At 39.5% G+C, this 17314-nt stretch overlaps 1 protein-coding gene across 1 annotated transcript in view; it reads right to left on the bottom strand.

The window, feature by feature from the left end:
* Positions 1-17314, bottom strand: part of Lancl3 (LanC like family member 3) — a 104949-nt gene that overhangs the window by 9197 nt on the left and 78438 nt on the right. Inside the window, exons 2-4 of the mRNA XM_048461530.3 lie at positions 11890-12013; positions 8066-8263; positions 1201-1408 (exon numbers count right to left, since the gene is read on the bottom strand). Coding sequence (XP_048317487.1) covers positions 1201-1408; positions 8066-8263; positions 11890-12013 — 530 coding nt within the window. The remainder of the gene's footprint in view (positions 1-1200; positions 1409-8065; positions 8264-11889; positions 12014-17314) is intronic.

Below are 17314 nucleotides of genomic sequence, written 5' to 3'. Positions count from 1 at the left end.
ACAAGAGAATCAAATTATATGGGGGATGGCTGAGAAGCCTCCTAGTTTAGCAGACATAAGTGCCACCCAGAAAACCAAGACTTCTTCTGACGACCTACACAGACAGCTTCCAAGTGCCTTCAAAGGGACTGCTCAGTTTTCTACCAGTTTATTTATAGTCTATTCATAGTCTTCCTGGCACAGTGTATACAGTTAATCAGTATGGAGTTATTTCTATTCAAAACAATGCTGTCTGCTCTACATCTGGTTTCCATATGTATCAATGCTTCAGGAAATAAACTACAGAGACTAATTTAGTATTATCATACACACACACACACACACACACACACACACACACGTATATATATCCTTTAGCTCTGAAATTCCATTTCTAGGAATTTACTTGCTAACAAAGGGAGTATCCACTACAGAAACAAGAGAAGAAACAAGAGAAACGACAACTATTAATAGAAATTAGAAATTATTTCCCTTCAGTTGCAAGGTCTGGAGGTTCACAGTGTAAGAAATTAGTAATCCATGATGACTCTGCCTCCTGCATAGGCTACTTCCCTCCTAGACAGAAGGCAGGAAAGGATAATCTATTCATACAGTGTAAAAGGTAGCACTGTTTAGAATGAAAATATTGGAAACAACTGGAGTCAAATATTCTTGTTTTAGTAAGACTAACAAAAATGATAGACGAGGTCCTTTATGTATTCATATAACATAATCAACAAGATAACAAGGCACTATCATTTGTATAAGAAAAATAAAATTTGATATATATTCCCATATTTGCAGAGAACATTCTTGGGAAGACACACCAGACCATATCTCCAGGGAAGTCAATTAAATGGCCTGGGGGGGGGGGGCGGATGGTTATTATGCTATGCTCCTTTTTTTACACATTTGAAACCAGGTGACTACATTACCTGCTTAGAAAATTAATTAGATTAATATTTCAAAAATTAGAACTCAGAATGTAGTTCAGTGGGCAGAGTGTTGGCCTAGCACATAAGCTCTGGTTTTACTCCTTAGCACCTCATAAAATGGTGTGGTGGTGTACACCTGTAAGTTTAGAACTTGGAAGACATAAGGAGTCAGGAATTCAAGGTCGTTGATCACTGTATAGTGAATTTAAGACCAGCCTAAGACATGTGAGATCTTATCACAAGGGGAAAAAGGATTTTTAAGAATATGCGCAGGAAAACAGCTGACCTTTGAGCACGGTAGATGTATTTGGAGTTTCCTGTAAGACGGTACAGCAGAAGGAAGACATAGGCGCTGCCGGCTACACCATGGCAAATTCCTGGCCCCTTCTTCAGTAGGCCTTTCTGCCACGTTAGCTCCCCACACCGTATGCATGTGTCCAGGTACTGTGGTTTCTTGGAAACAAGATAAGCTTTGGCAAACAGATAAGCAATTCCTGTAAATACATCAATGAGAATAAGAGGTGACTTTCAGGATTTAATAACTTCTCAAAGGTATACACCTCATGAATCACCACATATTCTAACACCCAGTGTCTTTTGTTTTTACATTTCTACCTACATTTCTAAAGAGAGGACTTCTAAAGTACGTCAACTAATATGACCCATTACCCCACAGAAGTTCAGAATTTGCAATGTTTACATATTTATAACAATATCCATTTGCTTAAGAGCAAAGCTAGGAGCCTTTCCAGGAATAATAGTACAATCAAACAACCTCAATAAGACGTCGACTCCAGCTTTGAGGTTATCCCTTCCCGTAGTTCATGTTCCACAGAAAGAAACATTCCTTCAGAACTTGCCAGTACAGAAGCAAGAGCAGAAACAAGAGACATGACAGCTATTAATTGAAATTATTTTCCCCAAGTTGCAAGGTCTGGCAGTCCATAGTGAAATTAATAATCCAAGATGACTCCAGCTCCTGCATAGCCTACTTTCCTCCTTGATGGAAGACAGAAATGGGCTAAGAGACTAGCATATAGGTACAAGGCTTGCCTAGCGAGTGTGAGGTACTGGGATTTGTGCCTAGCACCCTCCAAAATTATATTTTTAAAGTGAAAGCAATGGGCTTGAATAGAATAAATATCTTGATGGGCTCACCCACTAAAATTCATTAAAATTTAGGTCGACACTGTGACTAAAATAAGGCATGGGCCCATGCTGCTGTCAGCATAACTAGAGATCTGACAAGTGAAAACTATCCTGATGGAAACAGTCAGGGGAGGCCTTGGATGGAAGCTGGCATTTTCTGGGGTTTGTAGGCTGCATAACAAACACCAGGCCCAAGACGAGGCAAGGAAAACATATTAGGCACCAAAGATCACAGAGGCTAAGAGGTTCAAGACATCTAAGTCTAAACCACAAGTTAGGGTGGCAGCATCCTAACCAAGCGCCAGGACGGTAGAAGAATAAGAATGAGTTCAGATTATGGATGGTATGATAGTTTTGTTAGGTATTTTAGACTGTATACTGTGGGTGATAGGGAACTACTAGAAGTCTTTTTTTATTATAAATTGATTGGTTTTGATTTTTGCATAACAATGTGATTGTTCTTACATAGTATTATGAGGAAACACCTAAAGATAGGAGAGCTCTGAGCTAGTTTTGTTAGCAGAAAGATGGAGATGAAATTTGCCGAAGAGTAATTTCATAGGACATAGTGACTGTTTAGACCAACTAAGCATGAACTATATGGCAGACGTCTGAACCTAGACAACAACGAGAACCCTAAGAGAGACATATGTGGATCTAATCTACATGCGAAGTAGAAAATGACAAGGTCTCTGTAATGGTTGTTCTGTCTCTTTAAGAGAAAAGCCACGCCCACTCCCTCCCCCATCAGCTGAGGCAGGCTGGTCTTCAACTTCCAGCCTGAGGTTCGCTTCGCTTCTGCCTCTCTTCTCTGTCTCTCTCTTCTCTTCTCTTCTCTTCTCTTCTCTTCTCTTCTCTTCTCTTCTCTCTCTCTCTCTCTCTCTCTCTCTCTCTCTCTATCTTTCTCTGCTCCCCCTTCTCCTTTCCCCCTCCATAACCCCCTGAATAAATAATCAACCTCACTCTGTTTGTCGTGTCTATCCATGTCTCTGTCTCCTGCCCGCCCGCCATGTGTCTCCCTGCCTGGGTCCAGCCACCACTCTGGGACTGGCTGCTCCTAGGGCCCGCTGCCTGCCGCCACATGGCCCACTACCATCATTTGGGACCTACAGCATTTCTGCTGCCTACTGCTGCCGGGGATCTTGCAGCATTTTTTTTAAAAAAAAAATCATAAAAGTCTCCTCAGTAAATTGGGAGCATGGGGACCATGGGAGAGGGTAGAAAGGGAGGAGAGAGGCAGGGAAGGGAGCAGAGAAAATGTACAGCTCAATAAAATCAATAAAAAAGGCCTCTGTCTTTAATGGCTTTTGTAGCTTAATCTGGAGGTGCGAACTAGGCTATGTAACTACAAATATAGTTACGGGAACAAACAGGAGAGTCCCTGCTGGTGGGAAAGGCCTACTAGACTATCATCTTCTAATTGAGCACTGAAGGATGAGCAGGAATCAATGAGATAACTGACTCAGCTTCCCTTTATCTTATCAGGAAGCAGGCCACGCCTGAATTTAACAGCTGGCTGCTAACATATGTCCTGGATTCCTGCCTTTGGAGATTGTCCCACAGGCAAACAGAAAATTGTATCAAGTACTCAGCCCTCTGGAGCTATCATGGAATACAAAAGCCTACTCCCTTGCCTCAAGACAGAACCAAACTTTCAGTGGATCTTGTGCTTATTAGCATCCCTCAGAATCAGACAGAGTAAAGCTAGTCTCCATGAAAGCCATTTCTCTGGCTTTCTTAGCTTCTTTGTCCTACAACCCTTGGCCTAGTAGGTTTCCCTCGAGAGTACGGCCTGCTTCCAGATACACAGAAAAGAGTGTGTTCGGTGGAAAGTGTTTTAGCCAAGGAAAAGCCAAAGGGTTCCCTATTATACAGGCACCATAGCATGATACAGAAAGCCCTTCATGATCAACATCCTGCTCTGTCTGCTAGCTGCTTCTTCATTCTTGGACTGAAGTTTCTGACTTCCATAAAACCAGACTACCTGCAGTGTTCCAACGCTACTGAGTGCCTGTTATTCTTGGAAGAAGCCTGTTTTTCTTGGCACAACTCAACTCAGAAATCACTTTCTTTAGGAAGCCTTCACTGAATCTGGAGGCAGCATGAGAAATCTCTTTTCTTGGATCCTATCTCACACTATATATAATGTAGAACTTATACATAACCAAATCAAAACTATCTGTTTCCATGTCTGCCTCCCCTACTCTAAGGCAAAGCACTAAAGGGCAGGAATTTTATCATATTCCTTTTCTTTTCTCCTCATCTGTTGTGTGGTGTTTTGCCGCCAAATAATTCCACAAATGTCTGTTGTCCCTATAATAAATACCTCATTTAGCACCCTAGCACCTGGTGGTTCTCAAACTGTGAGCCTCAAACCCTTTCACAGGGATCACATATCAGATACCCTGCATATCAGATATTGGTATAACTACTCATAACAGTAGCAAAATGACAGATATGAAGTAGCAATGAGAATAATTTTATGCTTGGAGTTACCACAACATGAGAAACTGTATTAAAGGGTATTAAACTGTATTAAACTGTATTAAATTTAAACTGTATTAAAGCTTTAGGAGGGGTCACCACAACGTGCGAAACTGTATAAACGGTTGTAGCTTTAGAAAGGTTGAGCACCACTGCCTTAGTGGAAGCTGGCACTAGAAGTAGAGCAGAGGTGTAGAAAAGAAGACAGACTGAGATGATTTTAATTGCTATATCAAGCATTAGCCCCAGACAGTTAAAAAGCTATGGATCCTAGGGTTCTGGACAGAGTAGGGCCTTGAACATGTTCTAAATTTGTTAGCACCTACTCTGACCTAATGGAAACCATCCTAACGTCGTCTGATTCTTAAAGGAAAGGATGTCACGTTTCTTTGACTGTGATGGGAACTAGCACAACTTTTTCCTGCGGCCACTAATTAGTTTTCAATGATATGAAACGGAAGTCAGTGACGGTAGATGACTTTGCCAAATACAACCAGGAAATTAAATCACGACTTAATAAAGATGGTTTTGGGAGACTAAATCCTTGAAATGTGGGGTCTTCAGAGACTTGTGACAGATAGAATACACTACTTCAACATACTGGAGCATCATCACCCAGGTTCATGCTAGGATGTGTAATTCTGCTGAGTCATTACAAAACTTAGCTACCAATCTGTACTCCAGGAGCTTTGCTCTTTATTCAAAGTCACCTACCCAAGAGCCTTTGTGAAATGAAATTTCAAAACTGCTCACACCTGTGTTTCACACAGAATTAAAGGAAGTGCACTGTCAGTGTTACCAAAGTAATGCTGTAACCTGATGCAGCCAGGGAGGTTATATTAGCCACAGCATTTATTTTAATGATTCTGCAAATGACTTCCATCCTGTATTTCAGAGTGATCAAGGTTATGAAGGGATCACATGAGTCTTCCTGCAGTACTTTATTGTATTTAAGGAGACAAAGCTACATGTCACTGTAGGTATTTATAAAAAACGTCAGAGATACTTCCCTTAGGAATGGCAAAGGTCCAGATGTGAAAATGTCTCAATGGTGACAAAAACCCTGAGATTCACTACCTCACTTCAGCATGCTCATTTCAGATTTTTTTTTAAAAAAAGAGATTTTTCTCAAGGTCACTTAACTGTTAGAGTTACTTAACTGTAACTGTTAAAGTTACAATTAGCCCCCAGAGTTGTTAATCTATAGTCAAGAACTAGTTATGCATTTCATACCTAATATCTAGTAGAGGTGAAGCTGAAAGAAAGCCCATAGGAAGCTAAGGTGTGGGTAAGGTAGGATTAATGAAGTTCCACACTGTAGATTATCTCTGGCAGATTTTTAACCACAGGAATGGTCTGTCGTCCCAAACCATCTGTGCTGCTCATAAATCTATTCTCAAAATTTTTCTCAAACAAATAAAATTATTTTCTAGGCCATTTCCTGTTGAATTTGGAGAGAAATTGATTGTAGTCAGCTTCAGTGAGATCTTGACCGTCTTTGATCTGCAATTATCAGTTTTATAATCACTCTTAGGTGAGGGCTGAGGTAAGCAGAAATAATGACCTTATTTCATTAGTGAATCAGTTTCTTTTTCATACTCTGGTGACTACATGGACTTATTTTTGATTTGAAGCAATATATTTATGTTACTCTTCTTAAAACACTTAGAATGAATGTTACAGGAAGGTAAAGTCTCCAATGTCATGAGTTCTATCCATGCCTTGCTGAAACAGATGGCATTTGGTATACAGAAAGGGTACAATAACAGTCATTTAAACATCCACTTCAACAAGCTCACCCACTCATTTTAGTAGATTTCTTTCTACTCTATTAAGGGCTTTTACTAGCATATTGAGTCCTTTTAAAATAGCCTATATTTAATTTGGGACATCTCCAGAATTTAGGAATCCTGGGATTCTTGGAGAATATCCAGAGACCACCGCTGAGATTGATTAAGAGGAAGAAGAAATAGAAGCATTGAGTATAACAATAAACATGATTTCCAGGATGGTATTTAACTGCTGTGTTTTTTTCTCCCCAAAAATGTCAAAGCAAGAAGTAATCGGCACAAATTATACCTGGCAGCAGCTAGCCCGAACATAATGTACTATGTCCTGGTACTTTTAAAATACACAATTTGCCATTCCTTCCATAGTTAAATGTGGCAGGCAAAGAAAATATGACAATAGACAGTGACTTATATTATTCAAACAGTATCAAGGAAAAAACAGAACTCTGATTTAATTAAAGAACATTAATTAAAGGGAGAAGGGAGGCAATAAAAATCAGGTAACAAGACAAAGATAAATCAAATGCAATCTAAAGTTGTGCTCTTCTGTTTGAAGCACAGCCTGGTAAACTAAATTCATTCATAATCAAAATATTATAAAATTATAAAACATTATATACACATGCAATTGTCAAAAAACAAATTTAATAACTATTATTTGATAATTTCAGTCTCCTTGCCAATTAACTGAATTTATTTGTTTGAATTTAACTTCTTTTAAATTATTCCTTCTCCAAAAGGTTAGTTCGTTGTATAATGGGATTTGTAAAACGTGGGATAGAATAGTGAAGTTTGTCTGGTTTAAAGGCTCGATTTCAGAATTCACTGGGGGATGGGTTGTTATTTCATTAGACATTTTACTAATTATTACTGGAAATACTCAGTTGACCAAGAATTTCCAAGCCATGCATCTGAAACTTAAGGATTAATACAAGTTTCATAAGGATACTGGTCAAATATACATTGTGATTCACTGGGCTGTGATGGAGCCTGGGATTCGAGATTCACAAGTTGTCAGGCTTCTAGGCATGACAGAGGCCACCATATAAGTGATCAGGCTGCGGATGTGCATTTTCCAATGTAGCTAAAAAGACTCTAAAATGTAGCATTTGATTATAATGTTATGTAACTTTAAAATCAGCAGGAAATTTTTAGGATTTCAATGTCTGAAAGAATGTACACTAACACTATTTTTAGTGCTCTGGGTTGAACCCAGGTCCTCTGCATTCCAGGCAAGGGTTCTACCAGCAGTGCCTTCAGTCCCTAGCCTAGTCATATCTATTTTTAAATTAGTATCATACTGAAATAATATTTGGGTTACATATTATTAAAATTAATTCTTCCTATTTCTTTTTGTTTTTGAACATGGAGCTACTGATTCTTTTTGTGCATATATTCTGGGACTCAAACCCAGAACTCTGAACATACTCATCACTCACTCTACCACTCAAATACCCTAAAAGTTTGGACTACATATGTGAGTCACATTACATTTTGAGAGAGTGCTTGTTTAACACTGTGGATAGAGAAATTTTTTTTCAACCCGTGGAATGATTTTCAGAAGTCCTTTAAAGATCAAGATTTTTTTTAGTTGTCAAAAATTTCAGCTTGATAGCTATGGCCCAGAATGAGAAATACCCTCAGACGTCAGAAAAATGAACCTCCCTTTGTGTAAGCTTAGTGAAAGGCGGCCCTGTTTCTGTTTCCAGATAATAGTGTATGCGAGACCTGGGGCACCGTGGCACCAGTGGACCAGTTCATTCTCTCTCTCGATCGTCTCTCCCAGCTCAGGTGGCCAGTTGCAATTCTGTTCCTGTTCCATGAGGAAGTCCACACTCTGCCACACCAGCTCCCGATCTGCAGGCTTGAGATGCTCGTGGTAAGAAAGAAGCATCTGCAGAATGGACGACAGGCCATGAGCTGCCCCTGTGTGGACAAAGCAAGCACCATTTATCCATCAAGCGAGGCAAGGTAGTTTGATCTAGTGAAAAGAAAATTGTGACATTTGTTTCACATTAAAATATTATTTAAAAGCACATATAGTACTATAACAATTGAGTTGCTAAAACCTAAACCAGCAGGAAAAATATAGTTTGCAGCCCAAATCTGGCTCACATATTACTTTTGTAAAGAATGCTTTATTGGAACATAGCCATTTGCACATTGTTCTCTGCTTCCTTCGCATCATACAGCAGACTTGAATTTGTGACTGAAACCACATGGTCCACAAACCCTAACTAAAACTGTTAAGCTCGTTATAGAAAATTTGATCTTATAAAAATATTCCCAAAATGCTTGAGATCAATTTGGTCTAGATATCTTAACAAGCCATCAATCTATTTAAAATATAAGTATTAAGCATCTACTATGCACCAGATGCTTTAGGTGCTAAAGACAGATGAGTAAACAAAAGAAAAAAAGAAGCCCTTTCTCTTGGCATAAATTCACTCAAGTCTTCACAATTAATACTTGTGTTTTGGACATCATCTCACTATGGAGAAAAAAAAAGATGAATATGAGTTTGCCTATACTCTTGTATACTCCCCATTCAGTTCAGAAAGTGAGTCATATTTTAAAAACTCTTAGAATATAAGTGAAGTACTCTATATAATAGATTGCAGGAGGAGCATAAGTGAGTCTATGTGGCAACTGAACCAGGCAAAATAGTGGTGCCCAGAGATTTTGTTGAACAATATTTCTAAGTACGTCATTTTGAGTGCTTGTGGAAGTTGAACCTGGCATCGGGAAGCGGTGGCGGTGGCGCACGCCTTTAATTCCAGTTGTCGGGAGGCAGAGGCAGGCAGGTCTCAGTGAGTTCAAGGCCAGCCTGGTCTACAAAAAGAGTTCCAGGACAGCCAGGGCTGTGACACAGAGAAACCCTGCCTTGAAAAAAAAAGTTGAACCTATAAAATGATTAAAGAAGATTGCCCTTGCCATGTATGTAGTCCTCACCCACTCATCAAGGCCTGGATGGAACAAAAACACTAAGAAATAATTCTCCAGCTTAGGCATTTGCCTTCTCCCTGGGGACTTAGACGCAGCCTGAAACTTACAATATTGACCTTTTTAGGTCTTGATTTTTCAGCCTTATAATCCTTTAATCCAGTTCCTTTATTAGTGCTTCATTATTTACACAAATAAACAATATCCATGCAAATATTCACATATTATATAACATATACAGCTTAGAACATATATGATGCATACTGTTTAGTCTTACATTAAAACATATTGCATAGTATATATGGTAATAATTATTAAAAGGAAGCTTGAGTTTTCAGGAAAGTATTTACATATTTATCAGAAATGTGGTGTGTAGTATGTATATCAATGGCCAGAATGTCAATTTCTCTTTAAAAATACTATTAATGAAAGAAGTGTAAAAGACACTGCTAGTATGCTGACAAACTTTACACTCAGGCACATCTATGCTCTCCAAACTCCCTACCTTAAATAGTTCTTATTTTGCCTGAGTTTTTCTCTGGCCACAGGAATATGCTCAACACATACAGAATTAACAGCCCTGGAGCAGCCAATCAATACAGCAGGAAATGCATAGATAAATATCTGGACTCAGTCTGGGTAAGACGATTCTGAGGCATGTCCTATATGTCCTCTAAGAGTCTCCAGGGAAACTGAGCCTATTCCAGTTTGAATATGAAATATTTGCCATACAGTAAATGTTTGTGCTTCAGTGAGTGGTGCTATTTTGGAATATTGTAGAACTGTTGGAATATGAAGCTTATCTAGAAGAAGCACATTGCTTAGTATATATCTTTGATGGTCTTCATGCCCTTCCCTCTCCCTGATTTTCATCTAGCGCAAGAGGAGTAACTGCTGCTATATGCTTCTGCTCCCACGATGTTCTTCCCTATTATGGGCCCAGAATGAGTTCCGGCAAGTGACAATGGAATGGACCTTCTGAAACCATGCGCCTAAAAATGTCTCCTCCTTTAAGTTGCTACAGTAGGCATTTTGTCAAAGCAGCTCAGAAGTCTAACACAGAGCCTGTGCTATCTAGAACTGCTCATTATATCACAATGAAGTTCTCCCTCTACCTTGTCTCATTTCTCCACTCCCCTAGCAATGCTTTCTAGGATCACATTTCAAATAAGATTTTTATACTCAAATCCTGTTTCAAGGTCTGATCCTACAAAGACTTAGAAAAGAATGCAAGACTTCTTTGAAAAAACTCGCACTAATGTTGCTCATTAGCCATTCAGCCATTCTTTCGGATAGCCTCATTAAATGCAGCCTCTGTGGCAAAGGGCCAAGGATCAGAGAGCTAAATGAATGAATCCCTAGCCTGAATGTGCATAAAACCTGACAGGGCAGTTGAACAAGTGAGTCACAAATTATAATAAGTTACAGTGAGGACTCCATTAACAGTGTGGGCATGATACCATGATGTCACCCTATTTGCTTCAGGGGAAAATACATGAAACATGTTAATGATTCTCAAGATAGGCTTCAGCTACCTTTTTCCCTAAGACACAGAATGTGTCTCAGTAGATCTCATAAGGGTTGCACAAAGTTTGGAAGTCTGGGTATTAGAAGCGGATGAAGGGCTTCTGGGAAGTAAAACATTCCAGGTAAAAGGAACATAAAAAATAATTTAAAGATAAGAGTTCACTTTGTGACACAACACCATTTAAGTATGGCTTACAAGTCTTGCTCAGGATTGTAAGGACTCAAACTGGGGGTGGGGGTGGGGTCTCATCTTTTCCTTACATGAATCGGAGCTCAAAATTAGTAGTTCAGTTACCTGTTATGAATCTGCTATCACTAAAAGCTTACTGAATTGATCTTATTCCCCTATTCGGAGCTCAAAATTAGTAGTTCAGTTACCTGTTATGAATCTGCTATCACTAAAAGCTTACTGAATTGATCTTATTCCCCTATTCAAAACAGTACTTAGAATCAGTGTAATAATTGTTCATCATGTTTCAACAAAGTTAAACCATGTATGATGATATATGCCCATAGTTCCAGTCCCCCGGGAAGCTGATGTAGGGTATTTGTTTGAATCCAATACTTCAAGGGCAGCTTAAGCAATGTATTGAGACTTCTATCTCAAAGAAATAAGTGGGTGATAATAAAGGTTTTCACCTTTAGTAAACATAAATATTAAAATACTTATATTACCGTCATTCACACTTTGAAAAGGTGTTCAATTTTACCTAAATTTTTGTTTTCAAATGCTTTAAAGTATTTCTTGTTCATGAATAATGACAGTCTACAGCACTGGTTCTCAACCTCTCTCATGCTGCGACCCTTTACTATAGTTCCTCATGTTGTGGTGACCCTCCCCCATAAAATTATTTTCGTTGCCACATCATAACTGTGATTTTGCTACTGTTGTGAATCACATTATAAATATTTGGTATGCAGGATATTTGCTATGCGACCCCTGTGAAAGGGTCAGTAGACCGCCAAAAGAGGTTATGACCTACAGGTTGAGAATCACTGTTCCATAGCAAAACTGAAAGCATTTGTTCTTTATTCGGTGTTACCAGCAGAGACTCTCCAGTCTATAGGCATGTGCCACTCACCCAAGTATTCAGTTCCATAGTAAGAATACATCAGGGGGAACGGCTTTCTCTTCTTCAGGGCGTACTGCTTCCCAGAGTCCAAAATTGCCTGGCATATTGATTTAATTTGTGCTGGGGTCAATACCTGAATAAAGAAAGATCAAAAAGCCAAAGTCAAAGCAGGACCTCTATCTCTGGCCCCTCAAACATTAAATCAGAGGGCTTAAAAAGGCTAACCTATATGCAAAAATTTAGCCAACTAAACTTCCTTTTTATTCTGCCACTGGTTCTCCTTCTTTGATTCAAGTTTATCTACCCGCTTCAGAACATTTAAAATAGACACTTTTGCCATGATAGGTTGTTATAAAATACAAAGACCACCATATACATGTTCTATCATTAATCCTTGTCATGGGGACAAGAATTTCGTCAGGAAAGAACAAACGCTGATGCTAATGGATGGTGCTTAACAAAGCCACTACTCCTGACACAGCACATGCTACATACAGGTCTGTCCAGACATCAGGCCTTTAATTGGAGGCATTTAGGCTGTGCTTATAAAGCCATGTCTCTACAACAAGCCACTGCGTGACAAATTTAGAGCAGCCACTTGCATTCCCAGAATGAAAGCAACGTCCAGTTGTGCCAAGACAAAAAATCACTTAATCACTAAAATGATTCTGAATTGAGAAAGTCTGAAATCCAAGGACTTGTAGTCTGTCACATTTTGCTCAATCTGTGTATAATCAGTTTTAGGATTATGAAGAGAGATTCTGTCAAGCCTCCAAAGCACAAAGGAGTTTGTTAGTATTCTCCTCTGGTTTGCACTATGCTCAGTGACCTGTATCCCCTCAGGGGCCAACTGGATGCTTCCTTTGGTTTGTTTACTCTATTATCGGGCTTCCTGTTATGATGAAACACTTCCCTTCTTGCTGTCTTAGTTCTGTATCTCACCAGACTATCAGTTCCTTAAGAGCATCAGTTTAATTAAGTTTCATCAGTTTGAATCTCTGGCGACTAACACAAAAATTGAGGTTGGGGGAAGAGAAAACTTTGATAACAGATGACTTAAGTTTTCAGTGAAGTATAAAAAGCAGAGACCTCCTTCCTTTACCCCTATTCTTGCTTTCTTCCCTTTCCCTTCTTTTCACGATCATTTCTTAAGCGTGTGTTCCATTTCTTAAAAGCTTATTGTAGGTGCTGGCGCTAGGACAGTGAACATAATAGACATTGACTTGCTCTGAGGACACCAAGCTTCCCAAAAAGGCAAATAGTAATAGAAAAGTACTGGTCAGGCTGACCTGGAAAAAGCTATCTACAGTCCAGCCTGATTGACTCTAGGAGCAAGAAAAACATCACTGAATCTAGGCCTCTCTCCTAAGACCACAGGTCTCACTTATCTATATCTGTCATTAGACCAACGAATTACTGTTTTAAGTAAAACAATAATGATCTAAGCTATAAATTCCCTGTTTTAACCAATATTTGGAAAATAAAGTACAATCCATTTTCTGGGTTCCTCAAATCTAGGACTTACTTAACAAGATGATTACTTAAAGAAGGATCCGTTACTGAGTATGGCACACATCCTGTAATCCAAGTTCTTGGGAGGCTAATCTCAAGTTCTAGATCTGCCTGGCCTCTATACTGATACCACATTTCAAAATGTATTCAAGAAAAAGGGAACTATCTATTCATTAATTTACCAATTATTATTTATTGAGTTTCTATTCTAGTAAGTCCCTCATTTGATCTCCTAGGGAGATTCTTGAAAGTATGGACTACGTTTTGCCCTATGGGGAATTTACTATCTGCTGATGGAGATGAGAGACAACAGTTTGTTGGATTCATGAACCTAGAGATGGAAAGAAACATGGACGATGAAGTACTGCTCAGCTTCCCTAAGATTTTACTCTATCCTCAGTTCCACTTGCTCAGAAACATTTGCATCATGGCTTTCAATTTCAATTTTCATTTTACTAACTACCTGTCTTTGTCTCTTGAGTTTATCTCTTTTTTCTTTCTAGCTCTGAAATCCCCATCGTCCTATGTACCGCCAGTGTCACATCCAGCCAAACTCGGGTCTTTCCTTAGCCCAGTGGCATATTTCTCCTAAATGATTTTCTGACTCAACTTATGTAAGTTGTTGGCCCCCAAATTTACCTGCCATATGAAAACACTCTCTTTTCTTTAGTAAAAGCAACTAATTTTATACTGAATCTTACTGTTTAAAGTCTTACATCATTAATCTCAAAACAGCTCCTCCATCAGAAAATTGCTAAGATCCTTGGAGGGTTTGGATCTAATACAATTCTAATCTGGTTCCATTCACCTTTTATTTTCCTAGGAATATATCTTGCTCCTTGGCTATCCACAGGTCTTATCTGTCCTATATTGATTCTGAGTTCATGTGACAGAGAATTTTTGTGGTAGAAAATGGTCACCAAATTACTAAATTACTACAATTTTTCTATTTGCTTTTCATATTCAGAACTAAAAACTGTCTCTTTCCTCAGCTGCACATGTATTCTTATTCTCCTATTTATTTTGAAGCCAGAAAAAAAAATCAGCTTGTCCTGTGTGTGGTACCCTCCCCATTCTTTTCATCCTACCATTCAAAATAGAAAATGAATTTATAAAATATTCTCTCAAAACCTTGCCTGGTCATGCATCATGTCTGGGCGGTTTCTTCTTATCTCACAGAAACACCGTGAAAAACAAAGCGAACACCGGTGCTTGCTCAGCTGGATAGAGAGTAGTTATGCCTGCAGTTCTTTATCTCTGAGAACAGACAAGACCTACCCTTGAGTTTATTGATCAGCAAATAAAAACTGAAAATAGTTCTCCCTAAAAGTCTGTGTGTGGGAAGAAATACTGAGAAAGAACATGCCCCTCCCCCACCAACAAACAACACAGAAGCAAAGTATTGGGGCATGAGTCTTAGGGGTAAGGGCTGAGTTTGGGTCCCTCTGCTGTCTACTTTCTCAAACATCTCTTCATTTCCTGCTCAAGCACTCAGGAAGGCGAATGAGCACTCCCTTTGAGGATATGTCTCCGGGGTACACTCAGATAGCCAGGAATGAGAAAGCAGTCGTTCCAGGTGGAAGGGACAGAAAGCTACAGAGGAGCTCCCTGTCCGCTGATCAGATCGTTCCTACAAGAAGCCTGATACCGTCTCCTGTATTCTTAACACTGAAGGCTTAATGCTGTATTGATACTTTGGATTAATTGGTGTTTTTTTTTCAACCTCCTTTGCTTATGCTGAATTAAAATAAAGATATCTCAAAAATGCTGAAGCAGGTCTGCGGTGGTTTGCTTTAAACAGTTTCATTAGTTAACTGATTCCCTTCACTGACCCTGTAACATATTCTTATTAGGTTGGCCTCTAGTATGAAGAGATGAAAGAGCAATTAAACAAATGGTATGTTTCTTGGTCCTGCCTGAAGGCTGTGACTGAACCACATCCATACAGAGATGACCTTCATTAAGGAAATGAATAAAATGGAGTAGGCTGCAAGATGCTTGCCCCACGCCACAGACTCTGTACTGGCACACAGCCCCTATGAAAGAGCAATCTTTGCTAGCTGTATTTTTTTGTCTGGGCATCAAATACCATTGGCCCTTCCCCCATTTGCAGTAATTGGATTTTCAGATAGCAGCAGTGAAATTCAAGGTCTATCAGTGTACAAAGGCATCCTATGCTATTAAATTTCTCTTCTCAACAATTTGAAATGCATATTCTGAAAGAAATGAAGCTGTCAGCAATGACAGTTGATGCTGACAGCAGGTCAGGTTACGGTAGGGATGGACCCATGTGCAGCTGAGACTTAGAAACATGCAGGAGCTATGGGGGAGAAAGACTGTGGAAGCCACCCCAAACTGAGAGTGAAAGGAGGCTAGGGCAGAAACAATTGTGTGGAAAGGAACTTGGGTAGCTGGTCCCTATAACTCTTAACTCAGGACAGTTTAAGGAAATCCCCTTTCGGGCTTCCTGCCAAGTTTTTATACAGCACACACTCTCATCCATCCTCCCAACTTGAGTTATTTTAGAGGCTTGTCGTCTCCCCTCCCCGTAGCAACCCTAACTGGAAGAGCATGGATATAAAGCCAGTGCTTTCTCTATTTACGCTGCCATCCTCCACATAAACACATCAACTCCGCTACCTCCCAGTATAGGTCGAACAATGATGCCTGAATCTAAGGCACACACAGAGACTTCAGTCCTCGGGCACTATCAAAGCTCACTGGAAACATCTGAAATTTCAGATGCATATTCTCTTCAAGTGTGGTCCATGGACCAGAAGTCCTGCCACCATCTAAGAACCTCTAGAAGAAGTACAGATTTCCAGCTCCGGTCCAAAATCCACAGAATCAGAAACCGAATTTTCACAAGATCGCCAGGTGGCATGAATTCACATGACAGCTTGAGAAGCATAGGCTTCTCTAGTTATTATCTGTGAATTCATCTGGTATTAGATGAAAGCCTGATGATACTGCGTATTTAAATTGCATAAGCCAGGCTTTTCATATTTTAAAAACACTTTGTAAAAGATTTTATCTATTTTCAATTTTATGTGCATGAGTGTGTGCCTGAATATATATCTATGATGCACCACGTGTATGAAGTGCCCAAGAAGGCCAGAATAGGAATGGGATCCCCCTGTGATGGTAGTTGCTGAGAGTTGTAAGCTGCCAGATGGGTGCTAGGAATCAAAGCTTGGTCCTCTGAAAGAGTAGACAGTTCTCTTAACTGCTAAGCCATCTCTCCAGCCCCGAGACCCGTCCCTCAACTGTAACTACCACATCCTTGGTTTCTTTTTTTTTCCTTAGAGAGCATTTAATTGGGGGCTTGGTAACAGTTTCAGAGGTTTAGTCCATTGTCTTCATGGCAAGGACCTTGGTTTCTATATGAACAAAAGGAAATTGACGAGTTTTTTAAACAGGTCTTAAAGATAGTGCTTTAGAAGTCTTTTAGCAACTTAGGAAATCAATCAAATTGATGTTTTGATTTTATTACAGAGGGACAGCAAGAACTTTGTGATAAAGTTTAAGGCCAGGAAACAGAAAATTGAAAGTCAGCATGGAACTCTCCATTTCCTACTTACACATTTTTGGTTTTGATACACAGTCTCACTATGTAGTCTTAACTGGCCCAAACTCACTATGTAGACCAGGCTAGTCACAAACTCATAGAGATCTGCCCGCCTTTCCCTCTGGAGTGCTGGAATTAAAGGCATATGTCGCCGTGTTAGGCTCCTACCTACACCTTTTTGTATCAACCCTTAGAAAGGATACTATAGCCTCCTTTCGCCCAACAAACGAGGGTTATTACAAGTAGTTAGGATGTATGCTCCCTTCCTACTGGTACTCAGGAATACAGTAGCATCAAAGATGTGTCTCTTGTCTCAAGGTATGGTACCAGTAAGAGAAATACCAACGCATGACA

The sequence above is a fragment of the Myodes glareolus genome, chromosome X, assembly GCF_982192425.1.
Source record: "Myodes glareolus chromosome X, mMyoGla1.1, whole genome shotgun sequence".
Taxonomy (NCBI): domain Eukaryota; kingdom Metazoa; phylum Chordata; class Mammalia; order Rodentia; family Cricetidae; genus Myodes; species Myodes glareolus.
This window is presented reverse-complemented; position numbering and strand designations above follow the sequence as displayed.